Here is a 22,626-nt window from a genome sequence, read left to right as displayed (position 1 = left end):
AAAACCAAGCTTACCGCCTTGCTGCCTGTTATGTGGGTTTTGAGCTCTGTTAAGGCTGTAGAGTTGGTGTTTTAAGAAAAAAAGCATCCACCTCTCTACAACTGTTAACCAACCACTTGGAAACAGAGAGGAAAACCACGCCTAGTTTGTATGGGCTTGGTCATTCCATCATGAAAACCAGCAGAATTTCCTAGCAGCGCCCACTGATAGAGCAATACTGATGTTTTCCCCTGTTCTTCAGATAAGCAGATCCTGGGAATGTATGAGGGAAGGTATGCATAATATGCTGCTCAGCAGTAACACATCCTGCCAATTACTGCGGAATACAGGAGAGGAAGCTTTTGCAAAACACTATCACCATGACCCAGATGCTCAGATGCTCAAAAGTTAAAATGGGGAGTGAGGCAGAGGAGGACTCAGAAGAATCATCCCTTCTCCAGCGACACAGGAAAAGGTTTAATTCTGCAAACCATTTACTCTGGCGTGTCCGCTAGGTACAAGTAAGGGGCACAGCACCGCCCATGGGGTTTGGGTTTGCTCCTTTCTGTCCTTCAAGGTGGAGGCCTCAACCAGTCACTGGGACATAGAAATCTGGCAAAACTGATCCTTTCCAGGATCCTCTGCTGCAGACATCCTATTTACTGTCAGGTGGGTCCTAAATATGCCCAGACCTGAGAAGTAAAATGGGGTCATATGGTACCTCTCCTAGTGTATTTAAATACTCTTCTCTTTATCTACACAGACACTCTGCATGAATGTGTCATTTTGATGAGTTTGGGAGGAAACATTGAAAACAAGTGTATTTGAGGTTAAAATGTTCTATTAAGCAAAAAGAAGAAAGAAAGAGTGGAAAAGCCGTGTTTCAACTTTTGGAATGAAAGCCAAGCAGCAGAGCTTCCTGAGAAAGGGAAATTGTTTCCTGGCAGAGCTAACCATGGCGTAATGCCTGTGCTTAATCTTGGCTCCACAGCTGCAAGGGTGGGCAGAAACCTTGCACAGCCTGGCTCACCTCTGTGAGGCTTACTGTCCTGCTGCTGTGAGGACCATAAAGGTTACCAATTTTAGCCCTCTTGGCTGCACTGCACCAAGTACCTTTTCCTCCATCCCCTCCACTTCAGTCCCCTTGGGTGACAGGTCACATATCCTTAGTGAGATTTTTCCTAGGGACAGGGTAAGTGCCTACGCTGAAAGAAAGCTGCTCTGTAGTTTGGGCAAGGGCATCATTCCCCATGGCTCTGGGAAGGGTGCAGCAGTTGGGATACTAGACCTGGAAATGCGCTCGGTCGGGATGTCTGGCTGACCACAGAACAAAGGAAGCAGTGGCTTCAGATCCTCTGACCCCCTGACCCCCTATTTAGGGAGAGGATGTGTTTGAGCCCCAGGAGGTTTCTGCAGGCTCCCAGTGAGATGGGGAACAGAGGACTCTGAAGAATTTTCTCCATGCTGCTCTGCTGCTCACTAGAGGAGTGGGGCAGTTCCCATGGACTCTTTGTGGTATCCTGACCTCACACAGAAGAAGGGAGCTTTACTGGAAAGAGCAGCGGCCCCATGACTCCCCAAATGTCCCAGACAAGGTCATTGCGGTGTAGGGAGAGCACAGGGCCTGGGGCTGGAGCCGTGTCCAGTCAGTTGCCCAGGAGGGAAGTGGCAAAGTGAGCAGAGAACTACTCTCAGCACTGGGAAAGCTTTCCCTCTGCTGAGCCAGTGTAGCAGCAGGCAAAATGAAGATCTAGCACGAGCTAGTTGTGGAAGAGAGACATGGGAATGGAGGTGTCACAGAAAGAAATGAAATCTGTTGGTAGGCACGAAGAAGAGGGGAGCTTTCCCCAGATAAACCTGGTTGCTGCACCTTCTCAGCTTAGGGAACCCATCGCACCGTAGGGAGCCACCAAAGTGAAATCCAGTCTTGGATTTCTTCCCCTTGCTGGGTGAGGAAAGTTCAAATGTCTCCATACTCCCAAGCTCCTACAGAGAGGCTGGGATGAGGAATGCCATGACAGCTGTTGAATATGGGCTGCAGAAAGCCACAAGCACTTTCAGTGGATGCCTTAGTTCACAACATCTGCAGCAAGGTTCAGTACAGCTGTGGGAATTAGACAACTTAGACCAAATCTGAAGATGTAAACTAATAAACCAACACAATAATTTCCAAACCTTTCTGTATCATGAATGCAAAGAAGGTTTAGTGGCTACATTTTTACATGTGACTTAGCTTTCAACGGTGACAGCTTTACACATTTTTAATATGAACTCCTCATGTTAACAGTCTGTGATATTAGCTTCATGATTTCAAGTTCTTTCCATCAGTTGTAACACTGGAAAGAAAACTGATTCTCAAATCTATCTTACATCAGGAAGCTGGGTCTTCACAAAAAAAAAAAACCCTGAAGATCAGCAAGTTCACAAAATTACCTGAACTACAAGAAGAGGGTTTTGCTGCCTTCTTGTCCTTCTTCAGGATCTTAAATGGTTACAGTTACTGCTTTCCACATGTCACATTCCTGACAGCAGAATGGCTAAGGCTGTAGGTACTAGCTCCTAAGGAGCAGCAAAACCACGTTAACCACTCTAAGAAAGTGATCCTAACTCTCTTGCTGCTGTGGGTTTTTCAAACACAGGGTCTTTCTGCCAGAGACATTATGGAAATCAGCTGGCGAGGTCAGCCCTCTGCCCTTTTTCCCCTAATGCTGGTAATCCTCATGTGTCCCACTGGAGCAAAGAGCTTGCCAGTTATGCCAGCAGGAAAGCACAAAGCAGCTCTGCCCACCGCTGATGAAGCAAATGGGGAAATGACAGAACTTCTCATTCCTGTTGCATGGGACCATTAAATCTGTTTTTTAAAACAAAAGCCTCTAGTGAGTCTCTGGGTCCTGCTCATGCTGCCTGTGAAAAGCTCTCAGGAAGAAACAAAGCAGAGAATTGGCAGGTGGGAACTCAAGTCTTTGCTCTTGGCTCTATTTTCTACCTTTGGGAGATTAACCACCTTTTTGGCAGGCTGGGGCAGGAAGGCAAGACCAAGTGCACTACTTTAAAAATGTCTTGGGAGTTGAAATGTTTTAAAAATAAGAAAAAATGCAGCAATCTACAGACGATCAGAAAGCAAAGTAACGTGGGGAAAGAGTGGGAAATAGAGGTAAAGGAATGGAATCAAGATCCAGGAAGTCTTAGGTTAAATAATTCAGGGAAGCTGCCTGACCGTCAGACCTGCTGTATGTGTCACACGTGTCTCCCAGAAGGAAACTGCAGGTCCATCCCTTTCTACTCTGAAACACCACTATGGCAGACAACAGAAAACACCCGGGGGGTGCAGTCCTCTGTGTGTGGAGAGGAGAGGGGGTGGGGGAGGGTGTCCTCAATATGACAAAATATCTGCTTCAGCCCTCCTTTAGCCTTTGGTCCATATGTGGCTTCCTGTCCACAGCAGTGAAATTAAGAGCTCAACTCCCCTACCCCTTTGAGACATCACAGGATACTACATAGCAAAAAAAAGAATAAAACAAGCATTAACAGTTACTGATTCAGGCTCTGTCAAACCTCAAAACCTTTATAAAGCTATCTATTTGTCATGCCACGTGTGGTCTGTGCTGAGTTGGTTTGATCCCTGCATGGTCCTTCTCCACACCGAAATCTGCTTAGATTGTCTGTGGAGGACATTTCTAGTAATGAACCTGCCTGATCTTTACCCTCGCCTGTAGGGCAGGCCAGCACAGATAACAAGGACTGCGATGTTAGCACCTGGGCATTATCAGAACTGCCCAGCTGAGCTACATGCTGGAAATCTTCAAAGAAAAATTGTAGTGGCGCCTCAAGCACACTGTTCCCTGGCTTTGTTGTGTGTCCCCTGCTGTTGGGGCTGCACCGGCACAAAAAAAGCTTCTCTGGGAAGATAATATAAAGTGTTTAGTAAGATCTGTGTTTAGCTAAGAGAAATACCAAAAGTCCTCTTTCGTCATTTGAGGTTTTGCCAATGTTGTAATCGCCTTTCTATCTCCCGTGCCCCTCCTAAAAATAAATATTTTTTTTTCCTCTGCCACTTAAAAAACTGTTTGAAAAGCTAGTGAATCCAGTCTGACATGAGGGAAGCAAGCACCGTCGCTCCCATTTCATATGAATGGGAAAAGGCGCAAGGGGAGGTGAACTGCCTTGCTCAAGAGGGTCCAAACAGGAGAAGGGTTGGACTTAAACACCAGGGAAGCCTGACTCCTGCTTCTACACCCCTGTCCACCAGCCATGTGCCCACCCAGAGACAAGAATTCTGACTCTGCTGAAGGCTGAAGCACAGGACACAGAGCATGGAGAAGGGCTCAGGAAACCCTCTGGGGATGTGCTAGCTATTTACATCGTTGAAGCAATGGTTCTCAGGTCCTCTTTGCTGAACCCAAACACTCTATCAATAATGAAAGTGAGACCGCACGATCCACGTGGAATGGGGGGGACACACTGCTTAGGGTCTGAATCACAGCTGCTACTGAATGGGTTGGGTAGGAATCAACCCTAAGGAGCCCGCTAATCCTGAACGGTTTGTTCACTTCTCCTTAAGTCCCCATTTTTACTGAATTTTTAAATCCTCCCTTCAATATGATACCTTTTAAAATCCCTTTCCCACCTCAGAGACTAAAAAAGTGAAATGGCAGTCCTTCCTCATTCCCCTTTCACAGATGCAATTTCTCCCCATACCATCCCCCTGCTTTCCAAATCTGGACTAAAACCCACAAAATATTCTGAGGTGCATAGCACGGGCTGTGGTGGGGGGAAAAATACATTTATCTGAACCTCAGTGAAGAGGCACTTTGAGTTGCCTTTAGTGAGAAATTGCTTTGCAAGGTGGAGTTTAGGCAGATTGAGGAGCCAGTCACAAGCTAGTGGAAATAAAAGTTTTCTTTACCTCCATGTCCTGAAAGCGAGAGGTGTCCTCAGGGCAATCTTTCTTCCCCACCCCTTTCCCTCTTATCTGTGGGAAAACTTCAGCGAAGCCAGAGCAAAATCGTGCCGCTGTGGAGGGTATGTAATATCCAAGCTCCTGCTCAGCTTGAAAACTGACAGAGCCCAGTGAGTGGCCCTGCACTACGAACAAGGAAGAAGGGCGGGTGGGTGAGAGGAAGGGAGGGAGGGGAGAGGAGGGGGAGGCAAGGCAATCAGGGTTTAAATTTAGACACAAATCTAAACAGATACTGTCCTTCCCGGAGTGCTGGGCTCATGAGAGAGCAAGCAGCAAACTCTGCTGCTGTGCCCAAACTTGGGGACACCATATGTGCATTTTGTCCCTTCCTTTCTTTCTCCCCTTTGTATTTTCTATCACCTTATCTTTGTTTTTTCCTCCCCTGCCCCATTTTGCCTCTATTTCTCGCCGTTGCTTGCAGTTGCTCCCCCGGTGTTTCAGCCTGGATCTCTCCCCTGTCCGCTCTTCCCTCTCCAAGTCTGGAGGGTTTCTTCCTTGTTGTTTATTTGTGAGGAGGAACTTTTTTCCTCTAACTGCAGCTTCCCTTCTCTCCTCCTTCACACTTTTATGTAATTTCAATCAGCAGTGGACTGTTCTTAGCGTGGTGAGAGGGGCATAAGAGGAGCAGAGAATGGGTGATCGTTGCGTTTGAACAGAATTTAAGGCTTTGGTGTCCTGGCGTACAGCTGGGGCTCCCAGGGATGATGATCATATCAGCAGCACCACTGTGCTGCTGGGTGATTCCCCAGTGAGCGATGTGGGCTCCACCACAAAGGGTGCTGCGCAAATGTGGGCACAAGCATGGGGACCCCATGCCAGGTGTCACTGGCTAGCTGTAAAGCAGGACTAGCGCCTTCCGCCCTGAACTCGCGTCTCTCAGTGCCAGGTGAGAAGTTGCAGGATGCTTTTCTCTCCCTTCACAGGGAAGGAGGGACTTATGCACTGGAAGGGAGAAGCCTCAGATGGGAAAAATAAGCCTTAGGAATGTTTTGCTACAGTTTCCCCTTCCATTCAGATCACAGTGTTGTAAACTAGACATCTCGTTCCTGTTTTAGCAACTGTTTGCATATGCTCCTTCCCAAGAATTTCAGTCCCCACCTCTTGAAAGCAGGGTGGTGCAGAGGAATTTGGGAACACTCCCTTTGTCCTCTGCTGGCTCCCCTGCCTTGCATGCAGCTGCAGAGTGACACAATGTCATGTCATCATTTTGAGATGATACCTCGGGGGCAGAAGAGGGTTAAAGCATCTTTTCTGAAAGGGATGCATACTTTTGCTTTGCGGTGTTGTCTCACAAGTCCCTGCTGGCTATGAAGGAAAATACTCCAGAATGGATCACAATATCCAGAATAATGTTATCAGAAAACTGTCTCAACATAGTTGTTCTTACAGTATAGTTAACTGTTGCTGTTCTGCATGCTTCAACGCTCCTGTGGTTCTTTAGAAAGGGTGGAAATTAGCAGATATAAATCACGATCTCATTATCTCCCAAGTTCAAGGGCTACTCAGTCCTTAGCCAAAAGAATGATATGCTGAGTTGCTCCAGTCGGAGGTTGGGCAAGAGGACTAATTAATCTTCTGTTGCTGAAACACCGGATTAGTTGAAGCCCCTCTACTGCAAGCAACCAGAAGATGCCACAACTGTAAGAAAATAGATTGAGAATCTAAAAGCAATTCCTTCTTGACCGGAAATTGTATTCATTTCTTAAAGTCCTGATAATGGTACATTGGGAGAGGTGCTAGGAACTGAACTGAGGAGAAGCAGGGTGAGGCGGGGAGGGCAGGATGCTTCGGCTGCCATGTTGTGCCTGCTGTTGGGACAGGAGGAGGATTTCATGCTCAGGGATTTCACTGTGGGCATTGGTCACAAGCATCGTTTTCAAGTTGCCTGCCATGTAACAGACCATCAAAATCACATACCTCCCATGGTTGCTTTATGCTGCTCAGGGTCTATTTCAGTATTTTCTTTCTGCTTTCAGGGGTTGTACTCTGCGCAGGAAATAGTTTGCTTAGGTCTACAGAAAAGGAAACTGCTAGGCAGAGATGGTATCACTTTACCCGTACTAATAAAGCACCTCAATTCTTCACTCTATTTATTTCTGCTCCCAAGTATCTTGCCACAAGGCAAATCCTTTCTGCCAGCAGAGTTCCCAGATGCCATTGCTCTGAGCATGGTACACAGTACTCAGTTTGTTAATGCTAAATCTTTCTTCCCGAAGAAGCAAAGAGAGAACACACAGAAATACAGTGTATGTTTTTCTCCATACAGGAAGACACGAGGTGTGGATTTGCACTAGACTTTTTTGTTTCCGGACTGAAAACACTAGAAATACTTCAACTGCGAGGACCTCATAACAAATGTTATTAAGGGAGGTTATACTGGGGAACTGGGTGTTTTACATGATGTGTACATGCAAGTATGAATGTGAGATATTTTAGAGTATGACTCTCTGCATCTCTGGTGTATCTCTGTTTACAGACCTTCTGGGATATAGCAGCACCTATGAGACTAACTTGTTCGTATACACAAAAAAAAGTTTCTACATCCGTTCTGCTCCAGAGGAAAAAAATGCAGTCATCGCAAGTGTCCTTAAAACAGACTCCAGGGGAAAATTTCATTTGAGTGAGAAAACACTGCAGTTGCGGACTCCTCGATTTTGCAGCTTCCCAGCTGCTTATTTTCAAGACATGTGAGGCCAAAACAGCAAGTTTGCTTCAGGCCAAATGACTGGTCCTCCTGCTACAGGCAGCATGGGGGGAAGAGGTGCAAATAAATCCTTCATCCTGGTATGTCTGTAAAAGACATAGCATAACCAGTTCTGCCATGCACAGAAACACTGTATAATATTTGCTGTCCTCCTGCATTTTGGCTATGAGGTATGGACAATGGGGCCTTGGTAAGGAGCCAGGTCAGCAGAAAGGAGATGCAGGGACATGGCAATTCTTTGTTCAGAGACCACTCAGGAAAGAGCTTTTGGGGGCCTCTGAAACTTTGACTCAGATATTTGTGTCCACAGCGCTATATCATTCAGGTGTGTCTGTGTGGGCGCTGAATCTGGGGAAGTGTGTTTGTGGATGAATTGTGGATGAGCAAAGGGTGGAGGGAGCTGTGGGTCCCTGCAAGACATTGAATCTCTCTACTTTGTTAAGGCATTTGCTGAGGGTTTAATGGAGCTTGCCTTTCAGAGCCAGTATCTGAGATTGTTCTGCCCACCTATCTGTCTGGATTTGGCTGCTGCTATCCACATAATTTTCCAGAATTCATGCTATTAAACAGCAGCTGTTACCATGTTCGGCTTTTGCCCCCTGAAAATGGGGTCTCAACCCTTCCTGTTCCTACTCAAGCAACTCAATTCTCAACTGAAAAAAAGGGGGGATAAGGTAGCTACAGAAAAAAAGCACTTGTATTTCAAAGATCAATCAACTCTAAAAGCCAACATCCTGTTTTGGGTTGGGTTTACATAGCAGCCTCTCTGACAATGGCTCGCTGACAGGAAGCAAACGTGAACAGTGTTTTCTATGGGAAACTCGCTTTTTGAACCCACCATTCTGCTAGCTGTGTTCTGAAGTATCTGCTCCCATCGACCCTGCCCTCATCCCTCAGCATTAAACTAACACTGCAGATGCTAAGCCTCACCCGCCTCTTCAGGGAGTTAGCAGTAGAAAATGAAGTCATCTGGAACGCTTTGTACCATCAACGTTTTTTTTGCTCTAATTCTGCAGCTGCAGCAAAGCACATCTGAGAGTACACACGCACGCACATGCTCACATGCGTGCGCATACACATGGACTGACGTGCCAGGCACTGTGCACCCCTGGGAATCGATGTTAATGGGAAAGCCCTGTCGCCAAAGATGCCTGAATTAAATGAAAGGCCACGGTTATGAGTGGTTCTCGCTAAGCTTTATTAGACAGGGAATACAAGACTTTGTGTGTTGTGCATGGCCACATAAAAAAGTAGGTGATAAAAACTAATTGAAAGGTTGAATCATTTCATGTGTTCCTGACTGTCAGCCTGAGCACGAGTGCTAACATCGTGGTTCAGATTAACCAGGCTTCTCAACTTCCAGGCTCTGGGCAAAAGCCTGTTCCGAAGCAGAGTAAAGTTAGGAAAATACTGTATGGTGTTAGGGACCATTTCACCTGCAGTGATTTGCCTGAGTGGCTCTGCTCTTCGTAACATGATCACACTGGGGTAGACCACCGTCATTCATACTGGGCAAGCTGGGGCTGGTGGGTGGTAGCTAGTGTCATCTCTTGCAGCACTTGAATTTCTTTGGAGAGCTCTGCTGATCCACCTGACTTCAGACAACAAACTGAGCTGGGATACTAAGAGGCATGGCTGCACCCTAGTGTTTTAATACAGTGATGGGACAAATATTTTCAGTCAGCCATTGCCAGCCTATTTCTAGATTGAGCAATTCCTCTACCAGTTCCTAGTTTTAATACACAACAAGGCTTAATATAAACAAGCAAAAAGTTACAATCAGAACATGGTGCTGACACAATCCCTAGTATCTGTGCTCAATACAACCATGTTTTTGCTTCTGTTGTTCTTAGGCCAGTTCTACTGCCCATCTCTCAACATCCTAGAAAGCGACGTCACAGCTGGCCCTCACAACATCTTCCTCTGCATGCAGCCCAGCCTCCAACTGAACAGCAAGGTTTTCTGACTGAAAACTGAACAACATCCCTGGTCCCTGACAGGTTTTGGACTTGCTTGCCTTGCCACTGCCTGTGTGGCAGCTGTTAGAAAGGTAAAAGAACTTTTAGCTGAACGCCAGGCTAGCACTATATTCATTTTACCTATCTGTTGAAAAATACACAGATGAAAGGGGCAGAAGCTAAACTCCTAAGCAGGTTAATTTGGGAACTTGGAGGATGAGAACAAATAAATGCATTATGCGCAAGCACACAACACCTTTTTGTGTTCAGCAAATGCATGCCCTGTTGTGATAGTAGTAGCACTGCATTGTTTGGCAGGGCTGATATCTCCTCAGGAGGATATCTAACCAGCATTTTTAGAAACAATTTGCATGGTGAGTCTTATGTGGCACCAAGTGTTGGCACTTTAAAGCACTGAGTACTTCAGCTTTTGCCAGAGCTGACTCACAGGTCAGTCGCTTCTGTCAAACGAAGCGGCAAGTAACTTTAATCACTCTGGCACTCTGGCTGTCATTTGGATATGGAAAGCTGGCCTGGCTTGGAAATCAAGTGCTACACACAGTGAGACTGCACAGCCCACAAGCGTTATCTGGGCAAAGAAAGGTTTCTGTTCATGGACAAACTGCATGATCTAGATAGGAAGCCTGGCCCAGCGCGTAGCTAGGCCGTGTGTCTAAAGAGAAACCTTGCCCAGCCTGTCCAACAACCATGCTGTCTAAAGAGAGAGCTGGCTCAAGGGCAAAACCAGCTATGAAGAGGGGAGGCAGATCATGATGATACACTAGCCAGGATGGAGACTTTTCCCCCTTTCTGGCTAAAATACAGCTTCTCTGGAGACACAGCCCCCTGATTCAGCCTGCGGCCCATTGCGTGTAAACCACACTGAAATTAAGATTGTTGCATGAACTGGCCAGCCCCTGGAGGGAGTAAACTGCCTCAATCTACTGTGAGATATTACTGTCTGTTTACTGTTTTTACGATGTAAATAAGAACGAGTTGAAAAGGAGAACTAGTGGCTAGCAATACTTTCTTGACCTTGTTGTGCAAGGATCCTGAGAGCCTCTAGACATATTGCACCACACCAGAGAGAACCCTTCTCCTTTCTCTGAGACCTAGCTCAGGAAGAGAGGGAGCCTGGAGATTTACTTCAGATAACACTGATACACAGATAACAACTTCAGAGGAAGCTGAAAGAGTTAAAGACCTTATCCCTCACCCTACAGGTTCACCCCATGCTACCCATCCAAGAAAGAGAGGACCAAAACAAGCCCCGTTTGATCAGTCTATACGCCTGTGTGCACTGCCCACTGCAGAGAGTACTCAGCCTAGTAAGTCCTGTGCTCTGCAGCAGAGAGCCAGTGCTATTTGCTTCCATAAATCCTGTTGAGTGCCGAATTCCCACCAGATTCATCAGCCCAAATCCTGCAGGCAGGCTGGGGTTGGGCAGCAGCACCCCTTGGCGGTTGCAGACCGGGACGGCTGTGGACGTGACGCAAGGTTGGAGGGGCAGAGGGAGGCGAGAAAAACTTGGCGGACTTTATTTGGACAGATTGTTTTCTCTTGGCCCCTGAGATCCCACCGTACGGTCCCAGTGGTGACAAGGGGAGTGCAGGGTGATCTTCCACGCTCTCTGTGAGGCTCACTTTGACCATCCAGCCGCAGGGGCTGTGCGGCTCCAGTAATGCGCACACTTCCTGGCGAAGGAGGGATGGCCAGGTTCAGCAAATACATACATCTAAACTGCACAACGCAAAAGCTTTCCCCGTTTCTTTTTCTTTCCCCTTTCTTTTTCTGGAACAAACTAAAAGAAAAAAAAAAAAAAAAGAATTGCCAGCTCTGTTTCCCATGTTCCCTTTATCTTTCTTTTCTATCCTATTTTTCTGCCCTGTGGCACATGTTGTTACTTCCACATACTCTCCAAGACATCCCTTCTTTCCTGTGCTGACCCCACCAACCACCTCCTGTCTCCTCCCTGTCACACTCTTCTGCTCCCCAGTAAAATCATTCACATGCTTATCCCCCCCACCTCCACCACTTGACATTTTGACTGCAGCAAGTAAATACTGACACCCCTCCCCCCCCCCTCCCCCCGCCCAGGTTATCAGAGGGCAGGGCTGTTTGCAAACGGAGAGAAACAAGCAGTTTCTGTGTATGCATGCACATGCTAGTGGGGGGAGAAAAGAGGAAGCTACAATGTCACAGTTCTAGCCAGAAAAATCTCTAAAGAAAAGAGTTTGTTGCAGTTTGTCTTCCTCATCCCTTTCTCTTCCCCAAGCTGCTTCCTCTAGACTATTTTCATCCCTTTCTTCCAGTCTTTTCACTCCTGTAGAACAACTGCTGCCTTTTCCCTTCAACACGTTCCACTCCTGCCCCTCATCTAAATATACTGTATGATCCTACATACATAAAGACAACCTTTCATGCAGTCTTTTCTCCCGCACCTCACTCCTTTTCTTGACACTTTTCTCCTTAGCACTCTGCTCTGGAATATCACTTGTCCTGTATCACAAACAAGGCTGCTTCTATTGCCCTAGTTGCTGGAGCAGTTGCTACTCACAAGCTCAGCTACCTACCCGAGCTTAGCGGCTGTACATCAGGGGTTCAGAAAAGCCTGTTTTTTTAAAAGGGGGGTTTTTGAGCTTTGTTTTTTAGTTATAACAAAACACAGGTTTCTCCTGAGCATCGCCAGGAGAGGGCAGCAGAGGAAGTCTCCATGAGTGTGCCCGGCAGGGAAAGCCAGGCTCTCTGCCCACACTCTGCAGGCAAGGGAAAGTTGTTTTGTTCTGCTTGTATACAACAGGACAGTACATAAATGGTAGGGAATGGATGTGTGGTGTGTTTTCCACCCTGAAGTAGCCCAGCAAAACGATTCATCCAGCCTGCTATAAGCTATGGGTGCTGTGGGGCACCTGGGGTCAAATGGTAGTCATACACAGTTAATTTGGGTTTCTCCGTGCTACGTTGCTGTATACGTAGCATAGGCATACTTGGAGAGATTGAAGTGGAAAAATGGAAATCTCCCATCTTTTAGGAAAGGTTCAATCAAGTCTCAGTATGACCCCAGTTAAAAAAGATTCTTTATACAAATCTTTTTAAAGTGACTGAGCACAAGATGATGGATAAAATGAAGTGTACTTCAGTATTTATTTCTGTAAGCAATGCATTGAAGGCCAGGAGGTTGTTGAACTAGCCAAACCAGGACTTGTAGAGGAGATGGCTTTGACATACATCCTAAGGTTTGCGAGCGGTAAGACTTGAGCTATGCCTAGTGACAAATGATCCCATGACCTTTACAGGCCAAAACAGTTTCAGATAGACCCTGGTTTGATGACAAGGTTTTCTGCAAGGGAGGTGGGACACAAACACTTGTTGTGACACAGAGCCCACCTTTGAGATTGATTTAGCTGTAGCCAGGGATACAGATAACCACTGTAGCAGGGCCAACAGTGCCACAGCCACCTGTGGCTCTGACTGACTTCCCCGGCCAGGCCAACCAGGGGCGACGCCTGGAGTTGGCTACCGGGCACCATGCCGACCCCATGACCCACGCCGGCTCCCTCAGAACTCACAAAACGGATCGGCTCCGAGCGAGCGGGTGCCAGAGGGTGGGCAGAGCCATTCTGCGGGGCTGGTTTTGCTTCAGCTGCCCGTGGGCCGCCTCGCACCACCCGCACACGCGGCGCCAGCAGCCCCAGCCGCCAGGGATGTCCATCCCCCTCTGAGCTCGCCGAGCGCCCTCAGCGTCCGCCGTAGTGTAACGGCCGGCCAGCCGGCCGGCCGGCCCGCCCGCGCCTGCGCGCGCCCCTACCCTCGCCTCACCGGCGGAGGCCAGCCATTCCCGCCGGCTGGCCGGCAAGCACGATTGGCAGAGGGTTCTAAAGAGGCCTTTCATTGGCTGCTGGACTACCGGTGACTCCGCCCCGTTTCCCTCCCCTCCCGGCGGCGAGGCAGAGCTGACAGATGTTTACAATCGACGAAGGGGGTGGGGATTGTCCCCGCCTCCCGGCGGCTCTCATTGGCTGAAGGGAGCGGACGGGCAATTTCTCACTCGCAAAGACGTCCCCGGCGTGCCCTCATTGGCGAGGGTGGGCGGGTAGTGTTGTTCCGATTGGCGGAGAGCGGCAGGGCCCGCCCCTCCCCGCGCGGGGCACGGAGGGCTGTCGGGCCGTCTGGTGGACGTTGTTGTCGCTCCGGTTGTCGGTGTGGTGAGGGATGGCCGGGTTGTCGCTCCGCTGCGCGGCGGTGCTGATGTCGCCGCCGCTGCTGTTGCTGCTGGTGGTGGTGGTGGCCGGCGGGGCCATACCGCCGCCGGAGGAGGCGGCGCGCATGGCGCGCTTCGTGCTGCACAACTGCGACTGGGGGGCGCTGGCCACGCTCTCCGCGCAGGAGGGGCTGCGCGGGCGCCCCTTCGCCAACATCTTCTCCCTCAGCGACGGGCCGCCCGGGCCCCTCGGCGGCAGCGGCGTCCCCTACCTTTACCTGACCGACATGGAGATCTCCGTGCAGGACCTGGAGGTGAGAGGGAGTTTCTTTGGTCGGAGTCAGGGTTTACAGCGGTCAGGGTGCTCTGAAGGCAACGTCCGTGGTGCCAACTGCCCGTTCCCTGGATCTCATTTCATGTGGTGAGCCCGGGGGCCGAGGTAGCGTCCCTTGAACACCCGGACGTGAAGCGGTGCGGTCTGTGCCGAGGCTCCGTAGACCTCCCGAGAAGTTCCTGCTGATCACCTGCTGATGATCCTGAAGATCCTTCTGGTCTGAAAAATTGGGAAGTGGCGCTCTGGTAGATGAAGTGGCTGAAGCTTGCGGAAGCACAGAGTAACGAAATGAGGGCCCACGGAATATTGTAGCTGCGAGAGCGGCACAAAAAAAAAAATATCAAAAGGATTGGAAATTGGTAGTGTGGGTCTTGAACAAAGAGGGCTCCTACGCAGGCTGCCAAAGGAATAGTAATTAACTCTCTGGAGCTTACCGTAAAGGCAAGCGCAGAAAGGAAGGCACAGGCTGCCATGCTGAGGCTCTGAGTGTCTGGAACTGGCCTGGTCTTAGCTCTTTTGCTTCGCTGTGGTCAAGAGAGAGTTAGCTAAAAAGTTAGGGAAATAACAATCATATGCTTTATCAAAGAACCTTTTTGAACCTAGTAGCTAGTACGGTATTAGTAAAACAAATAAACACAAAACAAGTAATACAACTTTTTCAGACTTTGTTTTACCGTAAACCTTTTTTGTTTGTTCCCTGTCAGGTTTTAGTTTGTTACATTAATATAGCTTAGTTATGCATCTAAGTGCTGTGGAAAGCCTCATTTATCTTGACTAGTGTCTCATTCTCCAGCCTACCTATGTCCTTGTGTTTTGAGGATAACATAAAAATTACAGTATAAACTGATAATGAACTTTTTCCTTCAGAAGGCTCCCCAAGAGATCCTTATTCTGCTGTTACAGGGCAGAAGCATTTGACTGGGAGTCACGTGCAAGGGGAGAGGTCTGGTAGGGGAGAGTGCTGAATAATCACGAGTCAGCTCTTTTTGTAGTTAAGCAACTTCCTACCAGTGCTGTGAGTCAGGTAGTGGGTCCCGTTTCCTCAGTTCAGTGGTACTGCATTGCGTAGTACTTGAGTGACTAAGGGGAGTTTCTTTTTGAGATGAACTCTTTTAATGACATTTCCCAAAGCACATAAACTTTCTTTCCTGGGAGAAAATGCACTTTAGCATGTGACGTTCTGCAGTAGGCAATCCTGTTTTACACCAATACTTTTCAAGCTGTGTTCACCAAATTAGTTTTAGAAAAAAAAAGGGATACAGATTCTTTAATACTTCAAGTTAGGTGTCTTACTTAAATACTCAGAATTTTTTAACCATAACTTCTAAAATTCGCTTTAAACTTCAGAAGAGCTGACTGGTTTAGGGGCAGCCAGGAGGCTTGTTTTGGGGGGGGTGGGGGGGTGAGAGAGGGAGGGCATTTATTTTAACTAATTTCCTCAACAGTTGTGAAACCTAGTTGGTTACCCTTCAGTAACCCTTTGTCCCTCCACCAGAATTAACCTAATGAAATTCACTGTCCTTTTCTTCTGTACTGTCCTGTATGTATGTAAACTGGAATATATCATCATTGAATGTGAAATAGCTAGACTGTATAATGAATTCAGAATTTTAAGGAGTGCTGTTTTGTGAGGTTTGCATTTTACGCTATCAAACTTCAGCACACTTCTAAACTGGGCTTTATTTCTGATTTAGGGCTCATCAAAGTAGGCTTTCAGATATAGTTAGGAAAAGACGATGACAGCTTTTTTATTTTTACCAGTAATACTGAGCTGAATAAAGTACCGAAAGCTGAAAATATGGTGGCTGTGACATTTTTCTCATGAAAGTATGTAAACCTCTTATTACTTGCATTTCAGATCAATTCAAATGCCTCCTTAACTGTGTCTTTGGCACAGACTCCGTACTGCAAGAAGCACAGATATGATCCCCAGAACCCCCTCTGTGCCCACATAATCTTCTGTGGGAGTGTTGTAAAGGTAAGCAGCTGAAAGTTGACACTGGACAAGATTGCATGCATCAAACAATATTGTTTGGTGGATGGAGAAGAGAAAGGTTAGAATTTCTGTGCGAAAGTATATGAAGAGCTGTTATGTGCCGTGATACCAGGAGGCTAGCTCATCGTTTGTGTGAGGAAAATTAAGTTACCACTTGATATTTGCAGGAGCTATGTTGGAAGTCTTTAGCAAGCAACCTGGGAGGACACTGGTGTAATGAAGGAAATCTCCCTCATTTCTCCAGACCTGTTTTGAAACTAGTATGCGACAATTCTCCTGTCAATGAAGTGTGAAGGTTTTTTCCATCTCTTGCTCAGTTAAATTCTTTCGTCCATGCGGTGTGACACATGCACTTCTGAAACTTTGCTGAAGTAAATATTAACCTGAGCAATAAAGTTACAGGTATTAGAGACAGAAAAAGTACATTGTATTATCTGGTGGTGTTGCTGCCGGGGCAGCATTCTTTCATGCATCAGTATTTTAGTGTCCCATAGAAGGAATTTAGAACTGCACGTGTTAATCATTGAAGATCTTAATCCCATTATTGAGGATAATGATTGAGGATGAGGACTAATCATCATTACTCTGTCTTATATGATAGTCTAAATTCTTATTTGGTGTTTTCACACCTCAGATATTTGCACAATTGCTGTCATGGGTTTCTCATCAATAATGGAATTGTTTATTTTAATTAGTTCATCTTGTACCATACCCAGAGCTCTAACTTGTTTATTTAACCCTTTAAACATTTGCATGTTGTGTATTAAGTGCTGTCACACATTTCAGCTTCCCTTCTCTTGTAGATTCTGTTACATCATTCTATTCGCATATGTGTGTATTTTCATGTGTCAACACAGTTGGATCTGTTTGTGTCTGTTTGAGTGAGCAGGTACAGAGGAGGTAAAATTACACCTACACATTGTTATAATTCAGCAAGAATCCATGCTTCACTGTTTCATGATTTGTTGAAAGATTTATTCTTATGTTGATGAAGTACTTTCTTGCTCATGCTTACTATAAAAGCACCTTTTTGATTTAATATTAAAAGCAACTGCCTTGGAGTTTTTGTCTGTCTTGTATACAGTTGTATGCCACACTGAAGAGTGGGCTCTGCCACACTAATGAGTCCTTTGTGACAAGACATGGCTAAACTGAAAAGAGCACATATGCAGTCAGTGGTTTCTTAGCTAAAATTTGTCTTCACATGACTGTACCTTACTGTAATGTTTTGCTGGTTATTGTTTAGGTGAATGATTCAGAAGCGGGCTTAGCAAAAAAAGCATTATTCAGTCGCCACCCTGAAATGGAAGGTTGGCCTAAGGATCATAATTGGTTCTTTGCCAAATTCAACATCACCAATATTTGGGTCCTGGACTACTTTGGTGGATTGAAAATTGTGACACCAGAAGAATATTACAGTGTCAAGCCTTAGTAAGTACTTAAGTTTTGCATGCTTAACTCTCATTATATATTTGGAAACCGTAAACCTTCTTACAGAGACAGTGTATATTAACTGTCTCTGTTTTTTCTACACATTTATGTCTTTTCTCTAAGTAGTCTACTGGATGCAGTGTCTGAAATCATAAGATATGTTTGAATAGGGGATCCACCTAGTAGACAATATCAAGTGTCGTATGTATGGAACTATCTGTGGTTAAGTGCACTTGCCCCTCGGCTTAAATACAGTTTCTTGGGAGGAAGAACTCCTATAGAGGACAGTGACCATGCCCACTCTGAGTTAATTGCAAGACAGATGATATTTTGGTCTAATAGTTAAAAGCAGTGAGACTATTCAGCATTTATGAAGCTGTATTCATGAGATTGCAGCAATATTGTTTAAAATTTTCAAAACAAAATTGCTTTTGAATCTATCATTACGATACTGAGGTATTGAGAAATTGTGTTCTATAGTCTATGTAAAACAAAGTCTTCAAAACTTTCACATAGATTTTAGTGCTGTCAACACCTACGCATTCAGTTTCACTCTTATTCTTACTCCTTGTAGGTGGAAGAAGATCCTTGGTGATGCTGATATTCAAATTAATTACTTTGGCTCTTTTATGAAAGACTGTTTCTTTTTCATCTACGTATTGTGGAGCTGAATTAATGCAAAAAATGAAACACCTTGCGTTGTTAATGAGCCTGTATAACCCTTCTGAAGCAAATGTAAATTCTCACTAACTAGCACAGCTTGAATCATGTCACACTTAAAAACGTTTGTGCATAAGCCATAACTAAATCTTATTCATTGGACATGATTCTGGAAAGATGTCTGTCTTTCTGACAGTCTGCATGTAGAAAGGCTGTGTTTACTGGAAAATAAAGGATTAGTCCAGTTCTAAACCTTTCAATGCCTTAGTTAAATAATATCTTTGTGATCTCTCTCCAATTTTGTTTTACTTTTAATTACAGTTTAGTTTAGATCTTTAGGGCGAAGTGCTACAGGATGGCTCAGCTGACTGTGGGATGGAAAGTTTTGCTTGTATTGCAATGGCAAATTATATGCTGAGTTCCCAAATTCTGTTAAGAATTTTCTTCGCACATAGTACACTCACTCGTGTGAGCATTTTTTCTCTTTTGCTACCTATATTGAATGTGCTATAGAATACGATTATGTTTATGCGAACTGTACGTGTACCTCTTCATAAGTTCTTGGTGACTTTTCAGCTGGAAGTGGTTATATGCCCCGACTCTTTAAAAGAAGCAGGGTGGTAATACCTAAACTATCTGACTTTATGATAAGAAGAGTAGTGATGTATAAATTTAATTAGAATGTTGTAAAGGGTAAATGTTTTCTGATCAGGATTCTGAAATCTTCATCCTTGTTAGTCTGATCAAATGGCAATGCAACAGCTTTTATTACCCTCAACAGTAGAACTGAGCAGACTTGGTTTTGGAAGCCTTACACAGCACTTCTGGGTTAGTAACCCAGAAGGGAGAAAGAAGCAATACAGTATGACACAGATAATTCATGGCTTGTAGAGAATCAAAATTAATGAAAGGTGTGCATAATTAATTCTTTGTTAAAATAAGCCACATACAACCACAAAAAAATAAACACCTCTCTACATCCTCTCTCATCTCCCATGTCCTAAGTTCACAAATATCGAAAAGGGATTATGAGTAATTAAGTTGATTTTACAATGAGCAAATATTATCTAGTTGACAGAGTAGAGAATGTGAGAATTTACACTCCTTAGAGAAAGATCCATACATAGAACAGTGGAATTCATCATATCGAATTATCTCTACATCTTAGGATAATTATTATATCACTACTTTTCTCAAATACTGGAGTGATTTGTGAAAGTATTTTTGACATTTTCCTTCTCTGCAAGGGGAAGAAAGGTACTTGTTACTGTATCAAACACATTCTGTTCTACTACTTGAAAACTAATTTAGGATCAAAAAAACTTAAAATATGGAAAAATTTATGTTGAACAGGTAACACAGACATTAAATATGAAATTGGAAAATATTTTTATATAAGGCATAACAACTGTGGAAACTCAGATGATCCTCTAGTATGGACTTGATCCTTTCCATGGGGACACCTGAATGCGTTACGTGTCATTCCATAACTTCTGATGTGTGAGACTGCTGCTGCGCTTTTGATAAAATTAAAATATTTTTTGACAAGTGGTTTCAGGTGTTATTTATTGCACATTGAAGAATATTTCTGTCATGCACTCTCTTACACAAGTGCCCTCTCTTCAGAGTTCTTGTTTTATTGTTGCTCTGGAGTCTTTCACACTTGCTAGAATAAATGGTGAAACACCCTTATTACACCTGGCTTTCCCTCCTTGGATGAAATAAACATCTTTGTGTTTCACTTTCTTTTCTGCATCTAATACTGTGAAAGAGAACATAAAATAACAACAGTGGAGTTTGTGAAAATTAATACAAGAAGCCCTGTTTGATTATTTCTTTCGGCTAGGCTTCTGGATTTCTAAATGACTGTATCATCAGCAGGCAGGTGTTCAGCCATCTCCAGGAAAGCAGGGCTCCATCACATGTAACAGTTGCTTGGGAAGACAAATGCCATCACTCCCAGCATCCCCACTTCCTTCTGCTTCCCCCAGCTTTATATGCTGAGCATGACGCCATATGGTGTGGGATATCCCTTTGGTCAGTTGGGGTCAGCTGTCCCGGCTGTGCCCCCTCCCAGCTTCTTGTGCAGCCCCAGCCTGCTCGCTGGTGGGGTGGGGTGGGGTGAGAGGCAGAAAAGGCCTTGGCTCTGTGTAAGCCCTGCTCAGCAGTAACTGAAACATCCCTGGTTGTTATCAATACTGTTTCCAGCACAAATCCAAAGCCTAGTCCCAAAAAAAGCAAATGTGAAGAAAATTAACTCTATCCCAGTGAAAACCAGGACACCATCTTTAAAAGAATCACTTTCATTTGAGGGTTTAATAAAGAATAAAGCTTGTTTTGGTTCTGGTTGTCTTGTTGCATTGGGTGTTCCCATTACTACCAATTTCCAAGTCTTTTCTGATTGGGAGGGGGAGGGCTTTGTTGGTAAAAAGTAATCTTAAACAGTTTAGTAATACTGCTGCATTTTATTGGAAGAATTTTAGATCATCCAAATCTCTTTATTTTTGAAATTTGAGAGGACCCCAGCCAGATGTTTGGAAAGTGGTGAACAACAGAATGGTTAAGCTACATGTACAGAGATGGATTTGAGGGTTAATCAGAGATGAACTATCTGGAGTTATCTTTGCATCTCATTGAACACTTGGATAAAGATATTTTTGTATGTAGAAGTGTAAAGCAGACCAGGGTATCAATCATACTAAACATCTCTGTTTTTCTCCCTTAGTAATAGGTGTGTAAAAGTTAATGTCACTAGCTCAAGAAAGTCATCAGCTTTTGTCGGATTTTTCCTCACCTTCATTTTTCTCCATGTGCTTACCTGTGTTGTATTAGGCTCAGTCAGGAATTCACTTGTACGCATGGTTGTTTCCTTTTTTTCCTAATATCCAGAAGTAATATTGTGGCTTAGAATAGAAGAGGCTGAGTATAAGACATTAATAAAGCTGTAGGCAATGATTCAGCATTTTGACTTCTGACTATGTGTGTCCTCTACCATGATGTATCTAAGCATATTCTAAATAGTAATGAAGTCACTCCTCATACCGAGGAAGTTAAGTATCTCCATTCATAGATAAGAATCTGAGACACAGGATAAGCTTAGGCACCTCACAAAGTCACAGGATGTTTGTTTGCTGGGAATCTAATTAGGATAATCTCAGTTTGGCTCTCTAACGATATAGTCAACATTTTTCCTTTGTCTACTAATCTTGCTCATTGACATGTTTGTGTTTCTACTTCTTGATTTTGAATTTCTTTCTTGTGTTTTAATGTAAGACTTATGTCCAGTAGATTCTTGAGATATGCTACATCATTGCCAAATTGAGCTTATATATATCAGGTGTTAGTTTAATCCTTTATTCAGTTTTATCTGGAATCAATTTCATAGCTATTTAATGCTGTATCTCTGATCTTCACAATGAAATAGAGGTAGCATAATCAGAGTATTAGATTAATACAAAAAGTATGAATCATAATGGATTAATTTGTTTTCAATGGGTTTTCAACAGACTGAAGCTAGAAAGATTCAAAATCAAACGAACTGTTATATTATCGTTGAACACAAGAGGGTGCCAGAGACTTATAGTCGGGTTGATTGTTAAATGTTTAATGCTTAAAACTGGTTATTGAATTCATCATAATTCAAAGATGCTGGAAAAAAACATGTGACAGGGGGCATGGTACGAACAAATTCTTTTTCTACAGTGCTTTACGTTATGAATGCATTCCTCCATAAACACAGCAGCTTGCTAGCTGCTAAAAAAGAAGCATTCATCATTCTTTCGTGTTTTGTAATCATTTTGTGCTATGGAGTGCTCAGAAGTAATATCCTTGAAAATGATTTAAAGGCTTTTAAATTAAGAAACTCCAGTAAAGGAAGTGGAGACAGGTATAGAGTGCCTCAGAACATTGACTGGGAGCAGCCACCTCCAGACTCGATAGTGTTTATTTCTCTCATTACTTACTAACTGTAAGAATCCAATGCGAGGGTGTGGATTAGCCTGACCATGCTTAGGCTTACTGTTAGCTGAACTAAACCTCCTGATTCTGATCTGTAATTTCCAATAGCTAATTAATCTTGTTGGGCATGGATTGTTTGCAGTTAGTATGTGAAGTGATGAAATTTTGTATTATTTAGTGGATGTTTTCTTTTTACTTAAAGAACCTGGTAGCTGTAGTGATTGTTCTGAATTATTTTTTTCTCTAGCTCTCCATATCCCTGATAGAAAAGCCTTAACAATTCCCCATTACTCTTTGCTTCTGATTCCTGCAGCTGTTAGGCTTGATTTTGCATATATTTTCTCCAGTTTAAACAAAAGAGATGGCTCAGTTATGGTAGCAGATCCAACAACTGCTGCGGGTCTTGTTGAGATAGGGGAGTCTCTCCCTCATCTTCAGTAGGTCCA

General features: G+C 44.6%; 2 protein-coding genes and 1 long non-coding RNA gene across 5 annotated transcripts in view; 2 read left to right on the top strand and 1 right to left on the bottom strand.

Annotated features, from left to right (window-relative positions):
- Positions 1–5,015, bottom strand: part of RCSD1 (RCSD domain containing 1) — a 34,537-nt gene extending 29,522 nt beyond the window's left edge. The window contains exon 1 of the mRNA XM_075103098.1: positions 4,886–5,015. Coding sequence (XP_074959199.1) covers positions 4,886–4,891 — 6 coding nt within the window. The 5' untranslated portion in view covers positions 4,892–5,015. The remainder of the gene's footprint in view (positions 1–4,885) is intronic.
- On the top strand, positions 4,079–9,582 carry LOC142061746 (uncharacterized). Of its 2 annotated transcripts, none has more exons than XR_012662234.1 (3): positions 4,079–4,519; positions 7,416–7,813; positions 9,497–9,582. It is a non-coding gene; the product is annotated as an uncharacterized LOC142061746 (long non-coding RNA). The 2 variants fall into 2 exon arrangements; XR_012662229.1 differs by lacking the exon at positions 4,079–4,519 and adding an exon at positions 4,907–5,001.
- Positions 9,583–13,578: 3,996 nt separating this feature from the next.
- On the top strand, positions 13,579–19,771 carry CREG1 (cellular repressor of E1A stimulated genes 1). 2 transcript variants are annotated; one of them, XM_075103111.1, is made up of 4 exons: positions 13,579–14,116; positions 15,995–16,114; positions 17,379–17,563; positions 18,138–19,771. In XM_075103111.1, coding segments are annotated over exons 1-4 (609 nt in total). In that variant the 5' UTR covers positions 13,579–13,813; the 3' UTR covers positions 18,139–19,771. The 2 variants fall into 2 exon arrangements, with proteins under 2 accessions (XP_074959212.1, XP_074959221.1); XM_075103120.1 differs by lacking the exon at positions 18,138–19,771 and having other exon boundaries at positions 13,723–14,116; positions 17,379–17,564.
- Positions 19,772–22,626: the final 2,855 nt, after the last annotated feature.

The sequence above is a fragment of the Phalacrocorax aristotelis genome, chromosome 1 (genome assembly GCF_949628215.1).
Source record: "Phalacrocorax aristotelis chromosome 1, bGulAri2.1, whole genome shotgun sequence".
Lineage (NCBI taxonomy): Eukaryota > Metazoa > Chordata > Aves > Suliformes > Phalacrocoracidae > Phalacrocorax > Phalacrocorax aristotelis.
This window is presented reverse-complemented; position numbering and strand designations above follow the sequence as displayed.